Source organism: Bombus pyrosoma, linkage group LG13, assembly GCF_014825855.1.
Source record: "Bombus pyrosoma isolate SC7728 linkage group LG13, ASM1482585v1, whole genome shotgun sequence".
NCBI lineage: Eukaryota > Metazoa > Arthropoda > Insecta > Hymenoptera > Apidae > Bombus > Bombus pyrosoma.
In genome coordinates, this window is record NC_057782.1 from 5950382 (window position 1) to 5977350 (window position 26969).

The window sequence follows — 26969 nt, forward strand, 5'->3', positions numbered from 1 at the left end:
AATTATTCCGTGTCATTTCTCGCAAAATCGACTCACTACTGATTGTAATTGAGATGCAAAATTATACCAACCGCTGGATGCTTTGTGTTATATTCTCTGGAAATTCCTCGGCGTAATCGAAACGCTTTCCAGAGCAAACATAATCGAAATTAATCGCAACCTGTCTCAAGGATCGGTGCAAGAGCTGCACCTTCAGCTGAGAGCAGACATTCGCAAAAATATGCAATGACAGGTGGTAAATGCGAAACACTTTCAGGGGACGAGATAAATTCAGATATGGGGAATGCATGTATTTAATATTATAATAAAAATTTCATGTTTATTATGTGTGTCCCTTGATAATCAATTTCTTTATCCTATTTCTTCTTAATATAATTCCAGATTTTGATTCGAATCTCACGTAAACTTCTCTCTTAATTACGAAGCTTTTTCAATAAGATGATTAATTTATTACGTTTCTCTTGTAATTATTGCAAATAATTTTCAAATACTTCTGTGTCGTTACCTTTCACCAATGCAAAATCATCATTGTTTAATCATTTCCTTAATAAACGAAATCATTTATGACATCTTTATATAAACCATAGAAGTATCACGATATTTATGCACAGAGAAATATATTTAACGAATTCTAACAGTTAATAGGTAGCATAAATACTACAACATTATACAATTATAATAACAATGTGTTTTATAACGAGTTATAAAAAAACAGATAGTTCAGAAAATGTTTCATTGTATGCAAGATTACAATAGAACCATTTATTGGATTCGAAGTTCCGTTAAATAAGAGGGTGGAAAAAGGACAGAAACGGGATAAATGGTGTCTTTTTAAAACAGACAGGCAATCACTCTTCGTCCCTAATCGTACCTTGTTTGCGTTATCACGTGCGTGACCCTTCCCCGTTTACCTGCCAGACCTGGTGGGGAATGTGAGCTCCCCTACAAGCAAAAAGAAGGATCGGAACTAATTGTCACACACACTGTCCGATCACTTGTCATTCGAGATCCAATAGTCACCGAGGGAACTTCGTTACAGCGATTGTTCTTCCAGAGAAATCAAGTGAAAGAAAATGTAAAATAAAAATCCTCTAATTGCATCGAGAGTGTTAATTACGCGAATTCAACTACCGATATGGCTAGGTATCTGATCAGTTTTAAATCGTAACACAAAGTGTCTCTCATAATATTACAGATAAGTGTCTGTGACGAGTGAATTCATGTCCACAGTGTATACTTTTGGCTCGTTATCTTTTCGATCATCCTGAATAAGCTTGCAACAAGTATAGTGGTTGATGGTGATAATCATCGAGAGGAATGGGTGGTCAGAATTCAAGGTGGGCCCCAAGTTGCGTCTCTTTTGGCGTTGCAGAGTGGATACAGGCATCTCGGACCGGTATGTCAATCGATCAAATTTTTAGATAAACGATATTCCTTCCTTGTAATTATACTACAAATACAACTAAATAAGTGTAAGCTAAATAATGATACGTTTCACCTATTAAATGGGCTGTTTCGAAACCATATTGATCGATTATCAACATAAATTGCAAAGCAGAGTAAAAGGATGATGTTGCAAATACTGCTTCATTTTACCTTAGAATTCTGTAATGGAATTGTTCAGTTTGGCTTCTGAGAGATTCCAATATCGTAACAACTGCGTTACTTTGAATATTCTGTATATTTTTGTATATCACGTATCTATCTTTTACACTTATAAAGCTTCAGATAAGTAACGATTTCGCATCGAGTTATCACTTTACGTCGAATCAAGTATTTGAATTATTCCAACGAATGGAAAATCGGAAAGATAGTCGGTGAAAACTACACGAGATATTCACTTTTTTATGTGGGCAGCGGTTTAATTTTGCAGGGGACGCGTGGTCGAGTGAGTTAATATTTGAAGATAGAATGGGTGTGAAACAGAATAGAGAAAAAAGCGTGGGAGTCGCTGTTCCATAGAATATTCACCGGTAATTCCGGGAATAAGTTCGTCAACGTTAGGTAGAACAGCTTTCTATCCCTCTGAACACAGGGCATTGCGAGATGCAATTAAAACTTGAACAACTGCTTAATAACTTATTGTTAGCCACTTGTGCAACGCCCAATTCCAGTTTAACTTCGACCAGAGTATCCCGCCATTGTAACTTAACTTTCGTGTTTATCTCAGACAGAAGTAGTCGCGAACGAACTTCCTTCTCGTTGAACGGTAGGGAGAAAGGACTGGCAGCGAATTTATTGCCGCGAAACCGAAATTATTCGTCGGCAAATCGACGAAAACAAAACCGACGGATTTGTGAGCCCGTTGAATGTCTTCTGAATTCAATCATCGTAAAATGTACACTGGCAAAAGCATCAGATTAAACCTTTGAAATCTCTGTTGTTTCAACAGAGATTTCGAGAAATTGTTTCTCAAATATTGAAAAGCTCGTGATGATTCGGTGTTTAACGCTGGAACTACCGAACATATTAAAATGGTCAGTTGTAGGTATCTCCTCTTTGCAATTAATAGAATCTAATAAATCTAAATAATAAATAAAGCTAATAGAATCTAAGTGTTTCTAGCAAAATTAATGCCGATTTTCATTGGCCAAAAATTTGGAATTGTATCAGTGCTGAATCTTCTCTTAATTATCTTATTACTTCTAACAAATTAAGTTTAACTAATATTTAAGTAATTAATTCCTATATAAAGTCAATACTAGTCACTTGTATGGCTAGTTTAAGACTGCCATGCTTGCAATAATATAATTAATTTCTATTATATCTTTTTTATTTTCATCCATTATTTTTCATTTAGCGAGAACATTTAACATTTACTTAACCAGCATTGATTTTTATTAATACTTGACTCAACGATTTCAGAAGTTTCCTTTTAAGAAACGACTCGGTTAGTGGATTAGTTACGATCATTCTATATGTATAGTATATTTAGAAACGTTCCATGCATATCGAGTTACAAGTAATTAAACGTACAATATGAAATATACAAGCGCCATCGGAGAAAGGCTCAAGTACCGAACATCAAACGAAACTAATTAATAGGACGAGAAACGGATGAACGGTAACATGTGCGGTGTACAAACAGATGTTTTACACGTTCCGATAATCCGCAACGAGTCACTCTAATCTCAAGTGTTCGTTAAACAGCGGCGCAAAACGCGTTCGCTCCATTTCACGCGTGACGCAAACCTCATGTTTCAAGAGAGTCGAGGATTCGCTTTAAAACGTTGTTGTTAAAACCGTGAATCGTGGGTGACGGTTCCTACGGCGATGCTGGAATAATATCCATTCCAAAAGAATGCCACGAATTCTTCAAGCGAACTCATTAGGGTTTTGCAAACATGCGTCCAAGATTCGCTCATAACATAAACAAGACAGTACTGCTCTTTTAAAATAATGAAACATTCATGTTTCCTTATTTTCATATATTATATTATAAGTTGAACGCTACGCGTCATGTTTCTGAGAATTCGCGGCCAGCTGGCGAGATAAAACTTGCAAGGCTTAGTAGCCAGCGACCGAGGTGGCGAGAAGGGGATGATAGTAGTCTTCAGTAGAGGGAAATATTTATGTTTCCTTATTTTCATATATTATATTGTTAGTTGAAAACTACGCACCGTACTTCTAAGAATTTGTGGTCAGTTAACAAGACAAGGGTTGCAAGGCTTACTGGTCAGCAACCAAAGAAAGAAATGGGTGATGAGGAGAGGGGGTGATAGTGGTCGTCTCTTGAGAAACCGGCTCGAGAATATTTGTAGAGATTCATTGAAACGCGGATGAAATTATTCTATTTCATTAGTAGTTTAAAGAGGATATTTCCTTGCCGAGAATTTTCAAAGCGTAATTGTTGCTACAAAATTGCAATAGTAATTCAAATACCTTGAGCAAACGTTTCGCGGGAATATTTTCCCGTCGATCGTTCACCGGGATTCCGTCAATCCGCGGGAGGACGCGATATTTCTGCTGTCGCAGCCTCCAACCTTTTATCGACAAATAATATTTACATATAATTCCAGTTCGGTTGGCGCGATGTAATTTCGCCGGAACGGCGAACGTTTTTTCGGACCTCTGTTTCCTTAACAAAAATGAATATAATTGAGTGGCGACGAAATACACGACGCATTAAATGCAGTAATTATGACGTTAGTAATGAAAACCGCAGGTGAAGAGAGTGATAAGTTTCTCGTTTCTCACAGAACAATTTCTTAATATAGTATGTCGTCGACCAAACCTACATGGAAACTATCTACGTATCTTGGAATCTATTTAGCCGTCATTCGATTATTTCATATTAGAATACTTCTTTTTAGTCACCAATTGACATAAAGATCAGAAAATTGACAAAAATTGTTTTCTCACAAATTTAAAGAGCAAGTAAATTGAACTAAAGAAATATTGTATTTTTAATGTAAAAATGAAGCTCTTTAAAAAAGAGGGAGTCAAATATACCAAGTTCCGAGAAGTGACTAAACCGCATAATTAAGAAATCTAGAACGCAAGAATAGCAATGATATCACGCCCACGTCGTAAATCTGGCTTAAAACTATCTATCTATAATCCCTTGACATACAACTCCCCAAGCTAAAAGAGGAAAAACGAACACAGTGAAAAGGCAATATTGTTATCACTTTTTTATTAAACTTCACACTCTAAACGTCGACCCTAAAAATCGTTTCCGAAACGTTTTTCTGGTCGATGCAATCGCGATGCATCGCCAGAAGAATGGGGTTAGCTTACGTACATAAGGGACGAGGAAACGAGACGATCGGCTAAACATCGGTTGGTCCAGAGGCAAAAGGGAGAAAATACGTCCGGGGATATCTTCTTGGTCGGTGGGACGTTTTCTCTCGCGCGACTTGATCTCAAGGCAGAACTCGTTTTGCAAAGTGCACGAACGAGGGGAAGAGACGAGACGAGAAGAAATATAGAAAGATAGAAGGAGAAGGAAGATGGAACGGGAAGAAGAAACCGGGGAACGAGATCTGGCCGATGTCTCGGTGAATCTCGACGCGGAAACGGAGGGAGAGAATGGCTGGAACGAGCGATCAAATGGTTCGTGAGGCTTGCTTACCGAGATAATCTCTTTGCAGCGATCCGTGTGCCGTGGGGAAACGATTTGGCCGCACTTTTTCGACGCTTCCCCGCTACATTCACGTCTCGCTGGATCTCGAAGGCCTGAAATACGTTTACGCTTTCGCGCAGATTTACCAGGCCAACGGGAACACGGTAGGGAGGAGGGGGAGGGGGAGAGCTTGCTTGGTAAAATGTACGGGATCCACGTTCAAAGGCTCGGGAAGCTGGGAAAATTTCTAGAGTGAACGGCAACCCTCTCTTTCCACGCGTATTTGACTGGGGCCACAAAGCGAAAACTTCTTTCGAGGAAATTGAGACGCGCCCGTGATCTTCGAATAACGGTGACTTTTCGCTCGTGCTGTCTCTCTTTGAACGTTCACCCAAAGGTAGACTCGATGTATCGCAACGTGTATCGCGAAAGTAACTACACGCGTATGCAAGTGTAAGAGAGAAGGGCGAATCGAATTTCATCTAGCTTTTTACGAGCGCCGTGCCGTGAATGCCTTCGATAACTCTTAAATCGAGTAGCACGATAAGGGTGTATGCTTTGTCTAAAAGCGTCGATGGACGAGAATTTGTTGCGGGAGTATCAATGTAATAAGATAAGATAAAGTATTTTGTGCGCTGTGTCGTTTCGCGGAGAACGGATTTTTCCCGAGAATTATTAAAAAAGAAAGGAGGAATTGTTGGAAGCTATAGAAATGATACGCCCATTGTGTTGAATTATGTATATTCCCTGTTTTTAAAGTGTATTGAACAGAGTTAAATCTTGAGATACGACACAGTCAAATATTATATTCATAGTTATAATCGTGTATTCTAAAAAGCTACTCTAAGAAAAGAACAGGACAAATGCAGTAAATAAAAGGGATTTCAGATCCAAGAAGGAAGTATGAACAGATCGCAACGTGTTCTCCAACGAAAATGATCTCAAAAACTAAGCCAACTTGTCTTCTAGATTTTCTTACCGATAATTTTCTATGTAAATTACATTCCATCAAAAACAAACAACCATCCCTATACTTCTACTTGACAGTGTAAGTACGTACAACGTTCTTAAAGGCGTTCTTCTTCAGCCATACTTTTTAACTCTCTTCTTTACCAATAAGGAAGGTGACCTACATGGACCCGCATGAAATTGCAGCAACCCCGTCGCCGAACGAGCGTTTACCCTCGTGAAAGAAACGCGCGTGTGCACAAACTCTTGAGCATCCATGCTCCACAGAATTTCCCTACGCTCGGCACACGCATCAAAAGTTTGATCCACTTTTCCAGCAAGACGTCCCAGACGAGTTGAGAAGGGCACTACCTCGCCGTGATCGTCGCAATTACCATAATCATTTTTCGTGCCTACGAAAAGTGACGTGTGTTTTTTCTGAACATCAACCGGCATAATACAAGTGGGCAGCATGCGGCATAATTACGCTAACAGAGTGACTCTCCTTTTTCAACCGCTTTACCACGATTCCTGACCCCTGGTGCCGTCAACCAGTCGAGCACTCTGTATTTCTGCGCCCGCGAAACTGCATTTCCCTGCAGCTGCAGCCACGAAAGCCGACTGGCGCAGTTGCAGCTGCACAAGCAGCCTCGCGGCCGACCGCAATCCATGGCGAGCACGATTCACATGCCCTCGCTCGCTCGTTTATTTTCCAGTCACGTCGTGTAATTATTTCGTATAATTAAGCTCACGTGGTCTCTCGGTCTCAAAGGGAGAAAAAGGGTAGAACGACGTAGCGAAAAGCCGTTCGAATCGAGCTCTTTTTTTACTACTGACCTAACACGAACGTCGGTGTCGACGGTGGTAATCTTGGAATTGGGTTATTCGGTCTTTTGGTCGAGATAAGGTTTGAGCGAGTGGCTTTCGTAATTTTCGATTGGAAGTAAATTAATAGCAGAAAGCTAGTAGCGATAGAAGCGTGAAATTTATGCCAAGTAAAATTGGAATAAATATATTGCTGCTCATCTATTGATGTTTAATATACGAATTCAGTGATTTCAATGTTTCTGTTTTCTAGTTAGTTTAATACAAATCTGTTATTCTTTATTCGTAGCGTATTGATTCTATGATTCGAATAATTTCGAATGAGAAGGCTGATAGTTACGCGGCACTGGGTTGATGATCAATCTTCCGTAAATCGCTCCAGTCGTGACGTTCTATTGCTAAACGATTATAAGAGGACACTTAGATGCCATCGATTTGGCAGCGAAACGTAACATCCAGCAACCGCTATTTTTCTCCGACTGTCGTACATTATAGCTAATAGATCACGCGAATTGAAAGGGAACATATCGTAGAGACAACTCGATCTGGAATTCTCCTCTGAATAACTTCTTAATTGGGTTGCCAAATTTCGTGTCACGTTTACATTCATATTGTAAGAATTATATTCTTACGGCGTTACTAAAATTTGAAATCTCGATATTTCTTCCAGCATTACATATTTAAACAAACTATTCTATACTTCATTATTGCCAACGATTGTATATTTATCGATTATCATAGTGCTTTATTCGACAGTCTGATAGAGAATTGAGCAGAGAGTCGCCTAAATTTTCTGGGATTTTCTCGCGTTTACGTCCGTTCAGGTAACAGCTACATGCCTGGAACTGAGTGACTGACAGACGTGGAATAGGGAAAAAGTAATTATTCATCGGGCTCGAAAACGAACTGCCGTCGTAGCCTCGAAAGCTTTCGACCATTTGATATAACGTTGCCTATCCAGGATCTTGGCGACGCGACGACGTATGAAATTTCGTTGATTTTTCTCTTCGAAATACAACGTACCATCTTCGTGCGCAACACGTCCATAGACAAGTCAAGTTTGGAAAATTTTCCAAGAATTGTAATTCAATTGCCTTTGCACATACGGTACCGTTTTTAATTAAAAGACAATCTTCGGAAATTCATATTTCGAAGTTTCGATGGTCCCATTTCTGGGATACTTATTTTACTCTTCTCTTACTTCGCAATACTTTTGGATTCTACCCAACATTCTGCGATATTCCTTCTACCCGATCTTACTTCAGCAACTGCTTTTCTAATACTACTTGTTTGATAAAAATAAAATTGATTTCATCATTGGGCGCAGAAGTTACGTCGTCTCTTAAATTTGTACCATTGTGTATGCAAAAGCGCACTGCCTCCAATATTCTGACAATGAGTAATAGTAATTTCTTGTTGAAGGCACGCGTAAACACAAATGCTATCTGTCTTTGATTCAAGAAAGACGAATTCTTCCACTTTTCTACGGCTAATCCAGCTTACTGAAATAAATTAATGCTACGACAAAATCATATATTATAACGGTCACGATAGAAATGAAATTATTTATCTTGACACTGCTCTTACATTAATTGTATCGAATGACGAGTAGTAGTATACCGAGTTCATGTATAAATTCATATTTAGAAGAAACGTGACCCAGTCTATTTTTATTCCGAATGACTCGTTTGATAGGCATCGCATGGCGCACAATACGCCACTAGTTTTATAGTTGCATTAAGAACGATTGAGATAACAATTTGCTTTAACGAAGAAACGCAAACGACATTTTTAACGTGTGACCCGCATTTTCGTTATAATCTGTCGCCTACCTATGCACAGGAAGCAGAAAATCCGATAAGCCAGTTAATTACTCGCAGTGAAACTTGTGTACGTCTAAGTTACTCAGGTTTATCATATATCTTACGCGGACACCCTATATTATAAAGGCACGAGATTGCTCAATCAAGCCTGGCCTCCGGGCAAATTGAAATCCAGTTATCGAGAAGCTGTTATGAAACTGTTGGAATGAATTTCCTAACATTAATTTCCGGAACAGGCCGAGGGAACAGTGTTTTCTTTATTTCCTTTATAATCGAGCGACAGTAGGAATCGTACTACAATAAATGGAGAATACCGTTGAATGGAACTAGATCGCTGACAAAATTTATTAAACGTTCGAATTTTAATAGAATACGTTGAACGTCACAGTTTCGGAGTTATCAACAACAACAACTTCGTGCAGCATGTAATACGCGTAATTACTCTGTATCGTTAACACATGTATCGTTAAGTGTGGAAATTTTGGAAAGTAATTAACCACCCTGTGAAACGACAATCAGTCTTTGTAAAACCGAGTCTTTTGTAAAATGAAAGGTTCATCAAATTTCAGCATATTCATACTCATAAGATACTAAGAATTCTCATGTTTATTCATCAATGGGACAATATAAACTTGTTCCTGACAGAAACGAGAATTACAAAGAAACGAATTAATCTTTGGTTAAAATAAGAGACAAACTGCTACGAAGCGCGTTACGTGTACCGTAAGCTCGGAGCAAAAATTGAAGGGACTGTTACAATAAAGAGGTAGCGTCACTTTCGAGTAATTTACGTAAAGCGGCAAAAGTCAAGGCAAAATCAATCGAAATCAAATCACGTTTTTGCTACAAATAGAAGTGTCTTGTCGTGCCTCTCTTCCTCTTCCAATAAATACAATTCGAATATTGGAAATGCCTCTTTATCGCTGCGACATTCAATTTTGAACACCAATGACACGGTGTAAACTCGTCCCTGACAAAGAGAGTTACAAAGGGACGAATTAGTCTTTGATTAAAATACGAAAACGATCAACTACGATGAGACGTAACACGAGTGTTCTAGGATCGAAACAAAAATGTTTCAAAGACGAGTAGCGTGACTATGACAGTTTTAACGACCTTCCCTCGTGGTAGAGGCATTAATGACGGTACGTTCATAAATGATCGAAGCGGATGCGAAGGTTTTGCCGATTCAGCTTCAGCTTTTGGCAGTAATTGAAATAAATGATATGGCGTCCTCTGCTGAACGCCATAATGAACTTCCACGTTACGGGGGTTGACAGATGTCATAGCGACCTGCCGCTCGGTGCTCGCCTTCGTTAGCTTCCTACCTTCGAAAAGGTTTAATCTCGGTTCAAGTAGATCCTGATATTTGATCTCTGATTTCCGGGAAACTTCGCTCTCGATATTTCTTATCATCGACTCGATCGTGCACCGTTCAATGGACCCGATGACAAATATTATATTGCATTGGTATTTATTCATTTCTCAAGCACTGTTTGCCAATTACATTACCATAACCGAGCAATACAAATAGTAAAAGTAGTAAATAACAAACAGCAGAAGCCATGCAAAATCGTAATGCACGCAAAAGTTTAGTTTGCAAATATACGTTAAGAAATATGTAGCAAGAAGCACCGTATATTTTTACGTGTTTGCAACACAGGGAAGTATTTTTTAGGCCAGTTTGCGATATTAATTTCATGTTCCATTCATACATGACGCGTTTGATTTTATCATCTTAGATATTTGGAGTTCTTTTTAAATGCACAAGCTAATTCCACCTTTCGGGATTTTCAGAATTTTCACTTGGACACCATCAACGTTGTGCAAGAAGGAAAATAATGTCACGTTGTTAATAAATACGTTTTGTTCGCATAAAAAGACGTGCTCACGATTTTTGTACAACTACACAGTTTAATTAATTTTATGTATACAATGCTCTGTAGGAAATTGATGTTTTAACTTTTTACGCGTAATTGTCAGCATATCTGGAGAACCGAAAGCTTTGGAAAAGATCGATGCGTGACAACGTTATGATCGACTCGTGTGGCAGACAGGTATTTCCCACGCCTATATTGCTGCGAAATTACGTATTAGTTTACGTGCACACTTATGGGTAGCACGGCGTGTCAGCCACATAATTCCGATACATAACATAATCGATACGGCACTAATAGGTTCAAGAGTTAAGTGAGATCGAGTATATGAAACTAGTCCGGACCCTCTTTGACCAAATTCACGTGACGCTGGTTACGGCGTTGATTTCAATTAAAACTTTGATTTTGACGTAGCCGGGTTTGACGTAGCGTAGTTTCGAAGATTGCCTTTGCTAATTCAATTTCCCACGCATTATATGGGCCCCTGGACGCGCTCCCTGCTACAAATGGACGATCCATGGTGAGACACCATGATCTCACCTAAATCGACAACTTTTTCAATTCTAATTTTAACCTAGTTTCATCAGAGAATAAACTTTTTCAATCCAGAAAGTACACTGGCCAACTTTTCTTTCGTTTCAACAATTACAAAGAACGAAAAACAAGGATCGAACGAAATATACTTTGCCTTTAAATCCGGTTATATTCCAGGATAGAAGAATTCATATTACATAGCGTTTCAGTTGGAACCGAATTGTCTTTCTCATTTTTGATGGTATTAAGAAATATTTCTTCCAACGATCGGATCGATTCTAATAAATGTTATGTTTAACAATTTCTATGCTACACGTACAAAAATTCATTTTCGCGATTGTTCGCACAGTAGCCATCGGTATAGCTAACCAGGCAGATGAAATCGACTGCAGCGTTCCCATAAGTCCAACGAGTTTTCACTATTTCTTTCTTCATTCTCGAGATGCTCGTACCCTCGATTCGAATTTTTACGAGGCTCACACACAAATCTACGCGATACATATCCGCGTTGCTTGTTCGCAGACACCAATCTTGAAGATTGTTTTCTCGCATAAGCATTGTCATTATCACGGTCGATATTCGTGAAGTTACATATTGATAGGTAAATACTGTGAGCATCCGTTTCCATTCGAGGATCTGCAAACTTTCGTGCCACGAAATTACCATTTCCATCGTGGAATTCAATGTATATAATTGAATTTAGCGTGCTTAAGTGGCAGGGAGAGAGCGTAATCTCGAGAAACACGCACCGGGTAGAGCGTTATAAGCTCGAGCCACCTACGACGTTGAACGATATACAAGCGATTATTATACCGGGATGGTAAATGGCGCGGTACGAGCGCAATATCTGTGAAATTTGTAGCATTTCCGCAACTCGCGGGTATAAGAAACTTTGCGTTCAACTGTGGAATCGTTTAGACAGTCGTATGTACTGGATATTACGTATATTACAGAAATCTGTTGTTACATCGTATCTCTTTTACCAGTTACTAATTTGTACGTAAATTCATTTACTTTCTGAGTATTTCATTCTTTAACATTTTTAATTGCAAGCGAACTGTGCCAGTTAATATTCCACACACGCGATAAGATTTAAAATAACTTTTTCTTCCACGGTATTTCTCCTTTGAATTTATCCAGATTACGTTTTAATCCCCGTCTAACAGGAACTTCCTCGACTTCGTCACGACTGTTGAATATTTTACTTTGTAGTATGAAAATGAAGAGGCAAACGAGAGGAACGTTTACCATGTTACATTTTATTACATGATGCTGTTACGTGAGATGCTGAACAAACAGTAATTAAAGAGTCAATCATTTAATTTACGCTCAAAAGAGTCTTGTTTTCAAATTATGAAAAAATCACTATCATCGTTCAAACGCACTAAAACTTCTCCTAGTCGAAAGAACAAGGTAACACAACTCGAAACGAAAAGTAACAACAAAACCAGTTCGCAAACAACGACCGTACAAGCGAAGGGATGCGCGAGGTACACGTCCCCCGTGGATGTTACACGAAAGGTGTTTCTGTTCCACGGTAGAACAGAAACGTTAGGGTTTTCATTGAAACGTGGCGATGCCTGCGGGAGCTTACTGCCGCGGGATTACCAGAGACAGTTGGAAATCCGATCAAAACAAATGGACTGCGAAAATACTCTCCCTTCCTCCTGTTATTACCTCGTCTCCCTCTCTTCTCGTACCTTCACTCCTGGCGCATATAGTATCAGTCGTTTGCGCGAGAAGACTGTTACAAACCGACCTGGATAGCCTGGAGCTCGTGGATTTTCCCACAGAGAGAAGACAGCCGGGCGTAATTTGACCGATCGATACGAGGAATCGCTGATCGTCGAGTAATGAGCGACTCTGATTTCTTGTCCTCTATCTCTCAGGTCTCGTTCGTTTCACGTAGACGAACGATAGAATCGGTGGCTGGTTTTCATCTGGCAGGCTAACAAACACAAGGGGAATAGAAGAGCTCGTCTCGAGGGTAGTTTTGGGCAGCACCAAGCGTCGATTGCCACCGGGACGAAGGGAATCGAACCATTATCACGTAACAGACAGATTCGAGTTTGAAGCGTTCCCACGTGGAATTTAAAGCGAGCCATGTTGTACGTGTCCCATTTTAAGGTTAGCCTCTTGTTCAAGAGCTGACCTTGATGGACATCCAGACTTTGGAATTGGAGGAATTAGGGGAAAGATTCTTCGGGGTTTAATTCATATCGTATGAGACACGGTGGAACATATGATACGTATGTTTCTGTCGATTTTCTTATTTTAATGTTGTTTTACGATTAAACAACGAGATTTTAATAAATCTATATCTAAACAGAAAGACTTTAATATAACAGAGTCACGAGTCTGACATAAGTCTTTCAAAAATAGACAAAATTGTGGACACATGAAAAGGCATATGTTTGATTCTAAAGTCAATTAGAAAAGAAAAGAAGAATTTTAGTAACACGGGATCGATGACAACGTACTGATTTTCAAAAATGATCCCCTGTAAAAGATAGGAAATTTAACTCGTCGGGTCCTTCTAATCTTCGTACAGTAAAAAAAAAAAATGAAGAATTGCTGCAGCTTCGCATTCCTAATTCCAAACGCAGGATGAATAGAGCATCGCAAAGAGGAAAGAATCGGAGATTAACCTGGAAAAGTCATGATTAGAAGCACCGTCCATTCTTCAGCAGGTTGAAGATAAAGCCAATGGGATAAAACATCTAGTCGGAAACGAGAAATCCATGATACGTGGCGACTTGAAGCGAACGAGGACGTCGAATGACCGAAAATCGGCTCCATAAATCTTCTGAAATGCCGTGGCGAAATTATTTGCGGGACACGGAGGTGTCGTGGATGTAAATTGCCGCGCTTCGACTTCCTACTGGCGCCGGAAATCGTGATAACATCGATGTACCGGGGCCAGTGGCATAAAAATCGGTAGCTGCTTACGCCATCACGTGCGATCGTTCGCACGTACGACCGTTTTTATCCTCGCGTCCAAACTGAATTGTTCTCTCCTTCCACCAGCCTCCCAAAAATACAAAAAAAAACAATAAAAATAAAACAGATAGAGACAGAGACAGAGTAAGAGGGAGGGAAAGAGAGAGACAAGCGAATAAAAAGGAAAATACAAAAAAACAAGCGCGTCCGTCGTCGAGGATATTCAGCCGTTTATCGTTTAGTTCGATGGCAACGACCGGTCGGATTCATTCCCTCTGGCTGAATACATTTCAAATATAATGGATACTGGATTATAGGTATATTTTCTCCATGGGCCAAGCAAAGCCAAATGCTGGATTATTGTTTCATAACAGGCTTCGTGGATTTTTCCGGCCTTTGTTTTCCCTGTCGACGTTATTCGATGAAAATTGGGGTCACTTTTGAGGGTATCGCGCCACCACGCGACGTCCGCGGTAATATCGCGCGAAACATACTAATCGCGAACCGTTCGTTGTTTTTTTTCATTATCAAATTGGTCGTGTTATCCACAGCTTGGTGTTGCGAGCGTTCTATAAAGTATGAACGCGTATTTGCAAATATCTTTGACCGTTAATTAACCGGGCAACATTACGGATGAAAAACTACGAATGATATGTACGATGAGATGGCATGGCAGTGACTCGCTGTTTGTCATTTTTCTCTTTTTTTTCACGTTTCAAATCGTGTGATTTTTGATTCCACGAAAATATACAGCTATTTGATAATGCGGAGAAATATTTCGACTACTGACAGTTCATTTTCCTATGCTTTTTCGCTGCTGCCGGTGACGAACGAGGTTTTTAATCGTGACGTCCATTGAAACGATGCAAATATGGAAATGATCTAGCACGATGTAACGAGATATGACGTTACATCGGCAAAGAGAGGAGATACACATCTGCTCGCGCAGATACGCTCGATTTATGCAACGTTCGTAATCCATGAACTGCTGTAATATTTGTAATTGACATATTCGTAACGTTCACAATATGGACATGTTGTTTGGCGATGCGCCAATACTTTGCTTTGGTATTTGCATGAAAAAAAGATACGATATTCGGTTCAATTATATTTTATACTTCGTATGTGACCCTGTAGAAATATACCGACAGTTGATTATCCTTGACACGGTGTATTTTAATCGCGCAGCTTTTTAGATAAATTAAACCACAATGATTTTCCTCTTCACAATTTTCGTATAATATCATGACGCGATTAAATTAATTTTTAAATGCTGACATGATACAATACAACCAGTACTCTTAAATGTTAAACTTCGCAGAACTATTTCGTTGCACAATAAATTATTTATTTCCGGATTCTTTAATTTCTGAATTATGAGACAGTTAAGGAAGATCCTCTAAATTGATGAAAGAACTATTTATGCCAATACAAGCAGTGATATTTAAAGAGTAAATTTATATGTTAGTGTACACCACAAATAATACAATATAATATTGTTAGAATAAATCATTAAATCATCATTAACTCGTAAACATTAATAAAATTCGATCATCGTTCCTACAAATTGACTACAAATATTTCTGCACAATAGTATACGTTCAATCCTTACGAAATCATGGATCAACCAGAATCAGTGATCGACCAACGCGTTAAATAGGAATTGCGAGCCAAGAAAGTCCATTCAACTTTTCCATTCATTTTCTTTCTGCGGCCATAAGTCATAAACCATTTTGCACCTGCAGCTCCTCGTCACCCCGTGCACGTATGTCCATGCGTCGCGCCCTATTGCGCCAGCACACGCAGTTACCACTACAATCATCAATCAGGGGAGCTCGTGGATCGATAAACTATCAGGAGCAGCCAGTAGGAAAATCCAACTATCAGGAGGTGGATCGAAAATAAAAAACAGACTTCGCTCGTTATGGAAATATCGAGGCTCTGACCGGGTCTTTCCCTTTTCATATGAGGAAGAAGCGACATCAAATACCAGAGATACCATACAAAAATACCACCAACACGTAGCACTTGGATAATAATAACGTTATACCCCATTTTAGACGTTCGACGCTCCCTCAAAGCCCTTTCATCTGTTCCACTCTATCTGTCTATCTATCTCCTGTTGAAGTTAAGACGACACCAACCTTCTGTTCATGCTATCCTATTCGAAGCGTCCCATTCGATCGTTCGAAGGGCTGAATCGTTGCGACGTCGCGGCGCACCCTCGCCGCTCAAGCACCCTGCGTGCTCAGTCAGAAGGGTAGCGGCCGGCGGCTCGTTCTATAGAGTCCAGTTTACGTACAGTCATTCGTGCAAAGACAACGCAGAAAAGTATGATAAGTCACGTGTCTAGTTTTTTACATGCAAGTAATTTTAAAATCCAATATCTTACCAACCAACTATATATTATCAAAACTTTTTAGTAAAAGGGAGGCTTGAAATAGTTGGGAAAATAACTGCTTGAAGCTGTTATGTAAAGATTCTGATTAAAATAGTTACGAAGAACCTTTTTATCCGTAATAACTGTCACGAAAAACTGAAATTTCCAACTATTATCGATTTCGATTATGGTTTCTATTTCAGTTCCCATATTGATCCCATACACGTTGCTCTTCCGATTCTATATCGCTTTCGAAACGGTTCTAGAATCGATTCCTGTATCGACTTTTCCCTAATTGATATCACTGATTACTACAGCTGCAGATCACACTGTATATGTGTATATTTTTTGACAAAATTATTATAGACAAAGGGGAAGAATTTGTGAATATCATTGATTTCTAACCAAGCGTCGAAATAAATAAACCAGGTACATATTTTTCATACTCTCAGTTAGGGACGTCGACTATTTGCACAGATGGGCACACTCCTTCCTCATAGGCATAAAAGATCGCGGTATATATACGTACACATTTATGTTCTTCCGATGCATGAGCGTATATTTATACGCATATGTTTATAGCTATACGTGTACATACATATTGCAACAGTTTTCAGGCCCCGTTTTTTACTAAATGTCATTTTCTCTTTGTAGTAATTAAATAACACGAGAATCAGAAAATCTACAAAATTATGCTCATCATATTTTCCCTTGTGATCTTCGTAGAAAAATTTAGAGTATTCAGACAACAGCTATTTTCCTGTGAATTTGTAAAAATTTGCGAGTTTCATTTTTGTGGTCGTTTCGAAAATTTAAACGCGATCTCGTTTCAGGTATTTTATTAAATTTTTGGCTCGAAAAATGCTGCCGCAATGTGGTACAGAGTCGTGTTACACGATTATCGAATTGGGAACATAAAAAATCGAAATAAAAGAACTACTGCTAGATGAAAGCAATACGCAGCACTGCACGTCACCATCACGTTAATTTAAATTTTTATGAAGCCACTACCATGCCTAGCGTCACGTTAATTTAAATTTTTCTGCCGAAATTGCAATCTTTCCGATCTTTCCATACGAGGTTCTTCGTTCAGGTCTTGGGCTTCGAGGATACGTATATATGGCTCAAAGATGGCAATGGTGGTCAGAAGAAAAGGGGTGGAGTTTGGTTAACAAAACCACTAAATTCAAGCAGCAAGGTAATGGATAGATTTTTTTAGAATTTCATTGATTTTTTTAATAAAACATATGGATAAAACATTATTCTCTACTTGCGTTATATTATACTTTTCATCCATTTATATATCTTTTCACGCTTTATTTCGTTAGTTTTGATACAAGCTTTAATCCTAGTGATAATTCCAGAGTTACATTTTTTTTAAACTACGATATTATGTTCTACCAACACGATTTTTCAATTTTGAAGATTATTTGGGCAGACCAGCAGAAAACGATCGAGCGACACAAGCGCGGTTACGTGCCATTATCTAGCTTCGACTCGGAGAAACCACTGATAAGGGAGAAGAGACTGGAGGTAGATCAGTATCATTTGAATAGCATCAAGGAGGACGACGAAGATTGGCAAGAATTTTGGCAGGAAGATCCTCAAGACTCTAGACTGATGTTCAATGACGAACTTTGGGATCAAGAATGGTACCTGGTAATTAAACTCATTCAAAATATCCTTAAAAGTTGCGTAAAAATTGCTTGCAAATGTAGGAAAAATAATACAAAAAAGACAGGAAGAAACATGTAGAAAGAAATCAATAGTAAGTGAAATCAATAAAAAGGGATTGTTGGTAAAACGTTTAGTGGATGACTTTGTTATCTGACGATAAGACAAGGCTTCCTTATCAACTGTTGCAGCAAGACACGAGATCGAACAAAGCTCTCCCTAAGCTGGATCTGAACGTACTGTCCCTCTATCGACTGGGGGTAACTGGTCGAGGCGTGAGAATCGCAGTTTTGGACGATGGGTTGGAATATACCCACGATGATTTGCGAAATAACTACGTGAGTAGCGAGAAACTTTGCTTTGAGCTACTCTTTTTAGCTCATAGATGACGAGAGGGATCATTTAAAATCGCACCCTGTAATTTTTTGGATATTTTCTATTTTTTTACTTCTATCAACGACTTTTAGCTTGTCAATTAATCTTATAATCAATTTATTTAATTAATGCTACAATTCTGATATTAGCTACATTTTCTATTTCATAGGCGACCGAGAGTGGACTTTTAAAATTGCATCCTTTGATTTGAAATTTTTAACCCTTTTTTAAATCCTTTTTTAATCCTGAATTTTTTAACTCTTAAAAGCTACCGTCAAAAGAAATCGTGTTAATTCCATCGTGATTGAAATTTCATCCCAGAGAGAGAGAGAGAGAGAGAGAGTACGTCTTTTTTATTTTAGAAATCAATAAAGTCTAACAAATGAAATTAAATAAAAAAGTGAAATTGAATTATTACCACCTAGCGTTAGATGAAAAATAGAAAATTTATTGTAAAACGATAATGTTAAAAAAAAACTTCGCTCGAGGTGAAATTTAATCCAGGATAACCTTCCAGCGTTACAAGATTTCTATTTTTGCTCTTTCATCTACCAAGATCATTATGTAGTGGTTTACTAATTAATTTTATGAATCTGCTGATCTAGGATCCTGATATTAGTTACGATGTAAACGAGGCTGACGATGATCCTTTGCCACGATACGAATTATCAGGTATGAATTATCAGATTAAATCGCTTATACGCTTAACTCCGATATACGTTTTCAGTGAATATATATTATACAGATTATCCTGAAGTAGTATTACAATCCTATCACGATAAATACAAAAGGTGGAAACAAAATTATAGCTTTTGGTTGAGCTCACATTCTTCCCACCATTTATTATACAAACTAAATACGTGACTTTATGCGTCACATCGTAAGATTTACGCGATCAGCAAAGTTTATACCGTAACTTTATACGTCATATCAGAAGATTTGCATCGCCAAGAAGGTTTATCAAGATTTACCAGGAACATAATATCTCTGCAGTAATCCTCCAATTTTCATACTTTAACCTTGCCCCCGTTTTATCAAACAAAAACAACTTAATACTCTAAGATCTCGTCTATCATAGCAACAAAGCATAGAAACTTACTAAAATTATAACGATCAAAAAATAGGATTTAATCAAGAATGGCCTAGAGAAGGTAGAAAGACTAGACATTCAAATAAACATCCGTCTAATCAGCACAAATCACGTTTCCTATAAGAATTTTTCTTCTCGCGCGTAATTCCATCAAACGTTACTTTTTCGCGCGTAACAATTATTCAACGCGTCCTCAGGGGCGAACGGCCATGGAACGAGATGCGCAGGGGAAATAGCAATGGAAGCTAACAATCGGAAATGCGGCGTGGGCATCGCTTTCGAGGCTTCAATCGGCGGCATCAAGTTGCTCGATGGTTTGGTAAACGATCGCGTTGAGGGAGAAGCGCTAGGATACAAACCGGAACTGGTAGACATTTACACGGCCTCGTGGGGGCCAGCCGACGATGGGAAAAGTCTAGAAGCTCCTGGCAGGCTGGCCAGCGAAGCTCTCGAACGTGGTATCGCTATGGCGAGTATAGAGATAAAAGGGGAGGGATAAAGCGAATCGAAACTTAACTCTTTGAAACTGAACGTTTTCGTTTAATCATAGACGGATGAGTCGAGTTAGCGAACAGCAACGAGAGCTCGAGACGCTTTGTGTCACTCTCGGCATAGATCAAGAGTTTCTAATTACTTGGAACGTTAATTACCTTGAAACGAGAAAGTTGTATTAACGTCGTCATTATAACACGCCCACCAGGAAGAATATTTTCTTCGTCACCTGGCAAACTGGTGGAAACAATGAAAATTCATCATCATAAAAATCTTACTTTTTCATCCGGACTAAAAAGTTTCCTGCAATTCTAATTAATTCTATATGAGAATATACGAGATACGCCATAAATGGGTGTCACGAAGCAGGTAGAAAATACACGGCGTGGTAGTGAACAATTAAATATTCATGTAGAATAGATCGTGCGAAAGGTCGAGAAGCATAGGCCTCGATGCATATTTATGTCGTGGGTGGATATTTATCAAACGATCCCTCGTGATAACGTCATTTTATCTGATACGCGTAAAAATATCGTTTTCATGCTGGATAAAGATAATAACGCATGTAGTACGCGGCTTCTTAAAGTTATTGATTTGACACGATTATTCAGGGCAGAGGCGGCAGAGGTAGCATTTACGTGTGGGCTTCCGGGAATGGGGGATTGAGATCGGACGACTGCGGATGTGACGGATACGTAGGAAGCATTTATACCATCGCTGTGGGATCTGCTAGTCAAACTGGAAGATTTCCATGGTACGGTGAAAGCTGTCCCGCAACGTTGGCGACCACGTATAGCAGTGGCGCTTATCACGATCAAATGATAGTAAGCGATATTGTACATGTCTCATTTTCTACTACAATTGAAACTTGATAACTTGAAAATCTATAGGAGGCAACTGATCAACTTCACTTTCTGTCAATTGCTTAATTTCATTACACAAATACACAATTAACGTTTAATTCTCAAGAAAGAAATGACTTACTTGTATAAAACTATTGATCGCAAGAAGATGATACAGTTAATTCCAAAGATAATATGATATGATTGTAAGAAGACAAATGATGAATAATAGTATCATTAAATATAAATACGACAGTGTCATTTTCGCCTCGGAAATCAGAGAAAGAATCGAAAAGGAAAATCGATAAATGAATGATAAAATTATTTAAAAAATGGTAATTAATTAATTTCTAAAGCTCTAAAAGTTGAATTCGTTCTTTCTGAGCACCTACAATTCGGAAAATATTGATCGTGAATGCCTCGTAAGATGGGTCTTTAATGATTTCTGTATGTTAACCATTCTTAAACTCAATAAAACTCGATAAAACAAGATCTTTATAATTCAAAGATTTTAGATGTCCCTTTTGGGTTTGAAATGTTCGAAATTGAATAGTTTGAAATTTTGGATTATATCAGAATGAATGAAAGTACTACTGGGAATTCAGCTAATGGAATAATTTAACGAACTGTCTTTTTATGCTTTCAGGCGACAACAGACTTAAGAAACACCTGCACCACGGGTCATACTGGCACTTCCGCGTCCGCTCCATTAGCTGCAGGAATCCTGGCCTTAGCTTTACAAGTGAAGTACGAGCTCGTTAGTTTCCTTTTTTCTCGGACCCATTGAAATATCTGTTCTATTTAGAGGCGGGTTGTGGCCATCACATTTGCAGGAAAAATCGTTAAATGCATTAGCGCGACTATGGTTGAATCTCGTTAAGATTCAAGTAACTTCGAGCACAATCCTTAAATGGGTCTGCAGAATTGAATATTTGTACGAAGTGGAACATGTATTAGCACCAAGGAAGTCGCGTTACTAAAAGTTCCATCACAGCATAGAGAGATAGTGTGTAGCAGATTTATATCAAGCAGATATTGGTCATTTCTGCTTGAACCTTAGAATTAGCAGACTAAATATTTCCTTCGTTGCGTTCATTTTTTCATTTCCTCCTCTCGTTTCTTCCTTTGTTCCTCTCATTTTGCTATTTTACTTATTTCCTTTCCTTCTTTTGTTCTTTTGCCAATTTCCTTTTCTTTCTTATATCTCTCTTCTATATATCTGTATTTAATTAATATATATGTGAAATACATAAATACGCCATCAGCAAAGTTAAAACGAAAGGCAGGAGGAAAGAAGAGTTCCTTTCCGTATTCGATATTTATTCACCACAGATTCCCCTAATCTCTTTCTCATTTATGAAAACGTTGTTACCGGAAATCTGTGGCTCCGAGGAGGAAACGCTCGTAGCATAAATCCATCCATGCGGAATTAACATAATACGGAACTCGATTAAAAACTTATCGTTATCTCGACCGTCAAGAAAATTTCAAACAAACCACGTGTTCGTTTCGTCTATGAAACTACGAAACTTGCCGACATCAACGTTTCCCAAGGGTTGTTTTAAGCAGCTCAGAAAAACACTTTAGGCTATTTTCCTGTCTTGGACCGATCTAACTTGTCCCAATCAGATTACGAAATATTCCATCATTCACACGCTACAAGTACTTCTTCGAAACATAGTTGCAACCATCAGAATAATTTATGTATTGTCCTTGAAGCAAAGATTTAACCTGGAGGGACGTGCAGCATCTCATCGCTTGGACGTCAGAATATAATCCACTCAGGTATGTTAACATTATATTAAACTGTAACATGCATCTGTAACATGTATCCTTTAAAGACTAACAATTTTTAAATCGGATACGTAATCAATTAATTCCATATCACGAAAATTGCGATTTTATTTGATTTTAAGTCTAAACATATAATTTAAAAATATGTGAATTCAAAAATATAGCTTGCAATAATACTAAACTAGTAAGAAACATTCAAATACTGATGATATAAAAATACGAGTTATCTTAATGACCGTATTTCTGTCTGGATCTGGTTCTTTTCACATTTAGCCATTTCATATCAAAATATATCCGTTTTAGTCATGCAGTCACATTAAAGTTAAAAAATTAACAAAAACGTACTTATCATACTTTTCCCCGTGCTCTTCACTTGCCTCGTTTTCTCCGTTTGCAAATAGAGATAGGAACGGAACGAATTTATATTCCAACTCGATATATCAAAATTTCCAAAACCTTAAATTTCCATAGTTCAGAAACGACCCATATCTGAATAATCTAATCGATATTCTTAGAAACTGCGAACCTTTCTCTTTGATTCCTTTTCTTATTCATGTCGATATCACTTCCTGTATTCGATAAGATACCATCGGTTGAAGAGAAACGTAATTTTTAATGCAACGCTATCGCTGTCCTTGTCACACAGCCCAAGTTCTCGCTCGCACCATCGCCATGACCTATCCCACTGCCACGCCGCGTGCTCTGGTCAGTGACAGGCGCTAATGCGGTTTTTCGTTAATACTACTTACGTCGTACGTATTTCCGGGAGAAAATGTAGGTCAACGTTATTTGTGCATGCCATTCATGACCCTCTACGTTTTCATTCTAAGTTTGATGTTTTATATTTTCGAAATGGTCAAGCTATCGATTTGAAACATCACTGTAAAAGATGTACTTCTTTCTACCTATGAAGTATGTTAAATTCGTCATTTTTGGGATATCGTAAATCAAAGCGACAAGCATGCAGTGTATATAAATGGTGTCATAAAATTCTCGAACTCGGTATAGAAAAACATGAACACGTCCAATAAGAAATTATCATATTCTATGTTCTATTCTGTTTCTTTGAAATAATGATAGCTTCATACGACTTCGATGTAATACATACTTGAAAATTTCTTTCAAAATATTTGATATAATTGCTTGAAAATATTGTTGAAATTATTCATATGAAATGCTGTTTACGACACGCGTTTACATTTTTATCTTTATGTTATTTTGATATGCTTTCCCCTTAACAGTAGTTTTCAGTTTTTGATACGGTATAAAGCTAATCTGTATATCCCATTTTTTCACAAGTGTCCTCTTTTAAACAGATATATTATTATGCAGACTTCAAGTGTAACGATACATATAAGCTTGGATTACAAAATCGGCTTGAATCAGTATTCGCAAATAGCTAGTTTGCTATACCGTCAGAGAATTAAAACCACTAGAACGCCAGTCCTAGCTCCAATTCGCGAATTTTATCGGAACACCGTTTAACGATAATTGTGATCGATTTTAATTAACTGCACTACATTTATATCCACCGAAATGTTTATCCAATTTCAAGCAGATCGCGGTGTCGCTATCTGGACGTATCATTGGATTATTCGGGGAAAATATCTCGCCGAATTCCCCAGGTTATGAAAAAAACTTTTTCGCGATATAGGAAGCCCAAGTCGATCTCGTTTTTCTCCTTGGGCACCGCGAACCGTCGCTGGATTGAAGCATTGTGTCATTCTTATTCGTTCCGCGACGGAGAGGAAATGTAGGTCGTGCTGTTTCAACGAGAAACGATAATTGCAGTGAAACGAACAAGAAGCAGAGATCGTTTCTTTCTTCGCTAAAGACAAATGCCACGGCTTCTGTGCTGTTACGCGCACCTGATCAACAGTCAGGGTCAAGATGTGCTTGCATCATTCGAGCTTTCCTTTTTATGCATAATAAACTATGTAATAAATTAGTTCATAATAATAACTGTGATTTTATTCTGATCTTATCGTGCTCGACGATAAACGAGGTAGTTACATTATTTTGACACGAAAAAATAAGTAGAGGATTAAAATGATGCCAAAAAATATACACGTAAGTTTGGATTTATTAAGAATGTTCTTCATGTCGAGAATTTCATGTCAAGAACTTCATTCACGTCGTTCAAAGAGCTGGTGCGATACGTCGAATTCAGTGACCTGATTGCGCGATTGTATCGGGCTCTCAGCGAAATGCGACCAACAATGCCTTATTCTGTATCGATGTTGCTTAAATAAAATCGTTAGTCGGCTAAATCGATGTTTGTTAAAGTCATAGATTATCGATCATTGCATCGTCGCTGCGGGTTTTTATGAAAAATCAAATTTTTATGGACATGGTTGAGACTTTTATCAATCTCTGATTACCATGATGACTACTACTATTTACTACTGATTACTATTATGATTTACTATGGATATAACTGGAATCTACTATGGATATCTTGGACGCTTTTGCGTATTAAGTAAAATAATCCTCAGAAAATCTTAATGTAAAAACACAAAAATTCCGGGAACAATTTAGAAACGAATATTGGATTTTTGAAAGGAAGAGAAGGAAATAGAATTACCGGCGAGTGTTTCCCTAGCAAAATGGAGGTTCTTTGCCGCGTGTAAAAAGGGATTACACCAACCTACGTCGGGAACCGTATCATTTTACGTTGGACGTTCTTTCTTTCGCGCTGGCAGACCCCGTAATTGCATCAACTTTCAGGAAGAATCCAGGGTGGTTCAGAAACTCTGCTGGATTTTGGTTCAACTCACGTTTCGGATTTGGACTTATGAACGCGCACGCTTTAGTGTCGGCCAGTTACAACTGGACTACTGTACCGGACAAAACCATCTGTAAAGTGGAATTCGCTAAATCGTAAGTAGAATTGCGAGAAAATTTCGTTCTTGACTTTCATCGCTTACAAAAATAATTGTATTTATCATAAAGGAGTATTTCAGCGATTCAACATTTTCTTCATATTCGAAAGGGAATTAGCACGAATTCAAACATATATTAAACCGTATTTCGTATTAAAATGTGTCTGCGTAAAATTACGGTTAAAAAATTAGTCAAATTTACAGTATGTGACATAGATATCTACGTGTTCGTTAATCGATAATGTGTACGTGTTCCGTTGTAGCTGAACGGGCTACATGCAAATACTACGCAAGCGTACGTAGAACGTAGCACACAGGATCCATTTAGATTACCACGGTTAAAACGTAATTCTGTACGCTGTTTTAAACATCGTGAACTTTGAATACTAAAACAAGCTTCCCAGCTTGAGGATCTGGTATTTCCACCCACTATTGCGCCAACTTTTACATGCATTACATCTCGACTTCGACTTCATGAAAATTTAATCACTCTTCCATTACTAATCGATGCCCTTTAACTAGTTAATCCGGTGATCTATTAATCATAGATTTAAAAGTCAACAAACACAAAAATTTAGTTCTCGATTTAATCCCGACAAAACTTTAAATCTAATTAAAATTCATTCTAGAGAGATTTATAAATAAGAAAATTGTTGTATCAAAGAACAGGAACGAGTTACTCGTCGTCCTCGGTTCCATGAAAGGAAGTTATACTTTTATCATTTTTTCCAATTGAAGAATATTAAAAGATGCTTGTTTCCTCAGGGAATGCAGGGCGTGTACTTCTCTCAGGTAGAAAACAGAGACACGAATTACGTCGCAAGCAGTTTCATGCAATCAGAGCTTGAGCTGATACTCAGATTGTGTCCTTGGTCCTTTAAAAAGCGCAGCAAAGCCCGGTGACTTTTTACGTCGTTAAACTCAACATACGGGAAAGTGCTCTTCACTCATTCGTTGCTGCACTGTAAGGGAAGCATAGTCGAAAAAGTGGAACGTCTCGAGGACTTCTCGTACATTCCTTACCCGTCAGTTTACTGTTTCTTCAGATAAGAAGTAGACCCGTCTCCTCCTTTCAACTAAATATGTTCTGACACACTACAGAGTGCAGCCAACATTTTTTGCAAATTTACAACTTAACATTTTCATGTCACATTTCTTCTAAAAAAGTATTCTACTGAAATTTCAACGTCAACAACTTTCTTATCCTAAAATATTTATGGCTGTTGTTTCAACAACATTGTAACTTAATTATCAAATGAAAATTAGAATATTTCGATAGCTCGTCGAAGCTATTAACGTTTTCATACCATTGCACTTCCTTTGCAAAATTCTACTCCAATATCAATATAAAAAATTCTCTTATTTTCAAATATTTACGATTGTTATTTAACTATCTCATATCTGATGCTATTTCTACAATAATTATCA

At 38.2% G+C, this 26969-nt stretch overlaps 1 protein-coding gene across 1 annotated transcript in view; it reads left to right on the forward strand.

Annotated features, from left to right (window-relative positions):
* The first annotated feature begins 1029 nt into the window (after positions 1-1029).
* Positions 1030-26969, forward strand: part of LOC122574252 (neuroendocrine convertase 1-like) — a 29421-nt gene continuing 3481 nt past the window's right edge. Inside the window, exons 1-11 of the mRNA XM_043741622.1 lie at positions 1030-1143; positions 1231-1396; positions 17486-17590; positions 17818-18051; positions 18258-18404; positions 19047-19113; positions 19729-20000; positions 20635-20847; positions 21512-21612; positions 22585-22650; positions 25387-25539. Of these exons, the coding sequence (XP_043597557.1) occupies positions 1136-1143; positions 1231-1396; positions 17486-17590; positions 17818-18051; positions 18258-18404; positions 19047-19113; positions 19729-20000; positions 20635-20847; positions 21512-21612; positions 22585-22650; positions 25387-25539 (1532 nt within the window). The 5' untranslated portion in view covers positions 1030-1135. The remainder of the gene's footprint in view (positions 1144-1230; positions 1397-17485; positions 17591-17817; positions 18052-18257; positions 18405-19046; positions 19114-19728; positions 20001-20634; positions 20848-21511; positions 21613-22584; positions 22651-25386; positions 25540-26969) is intronic.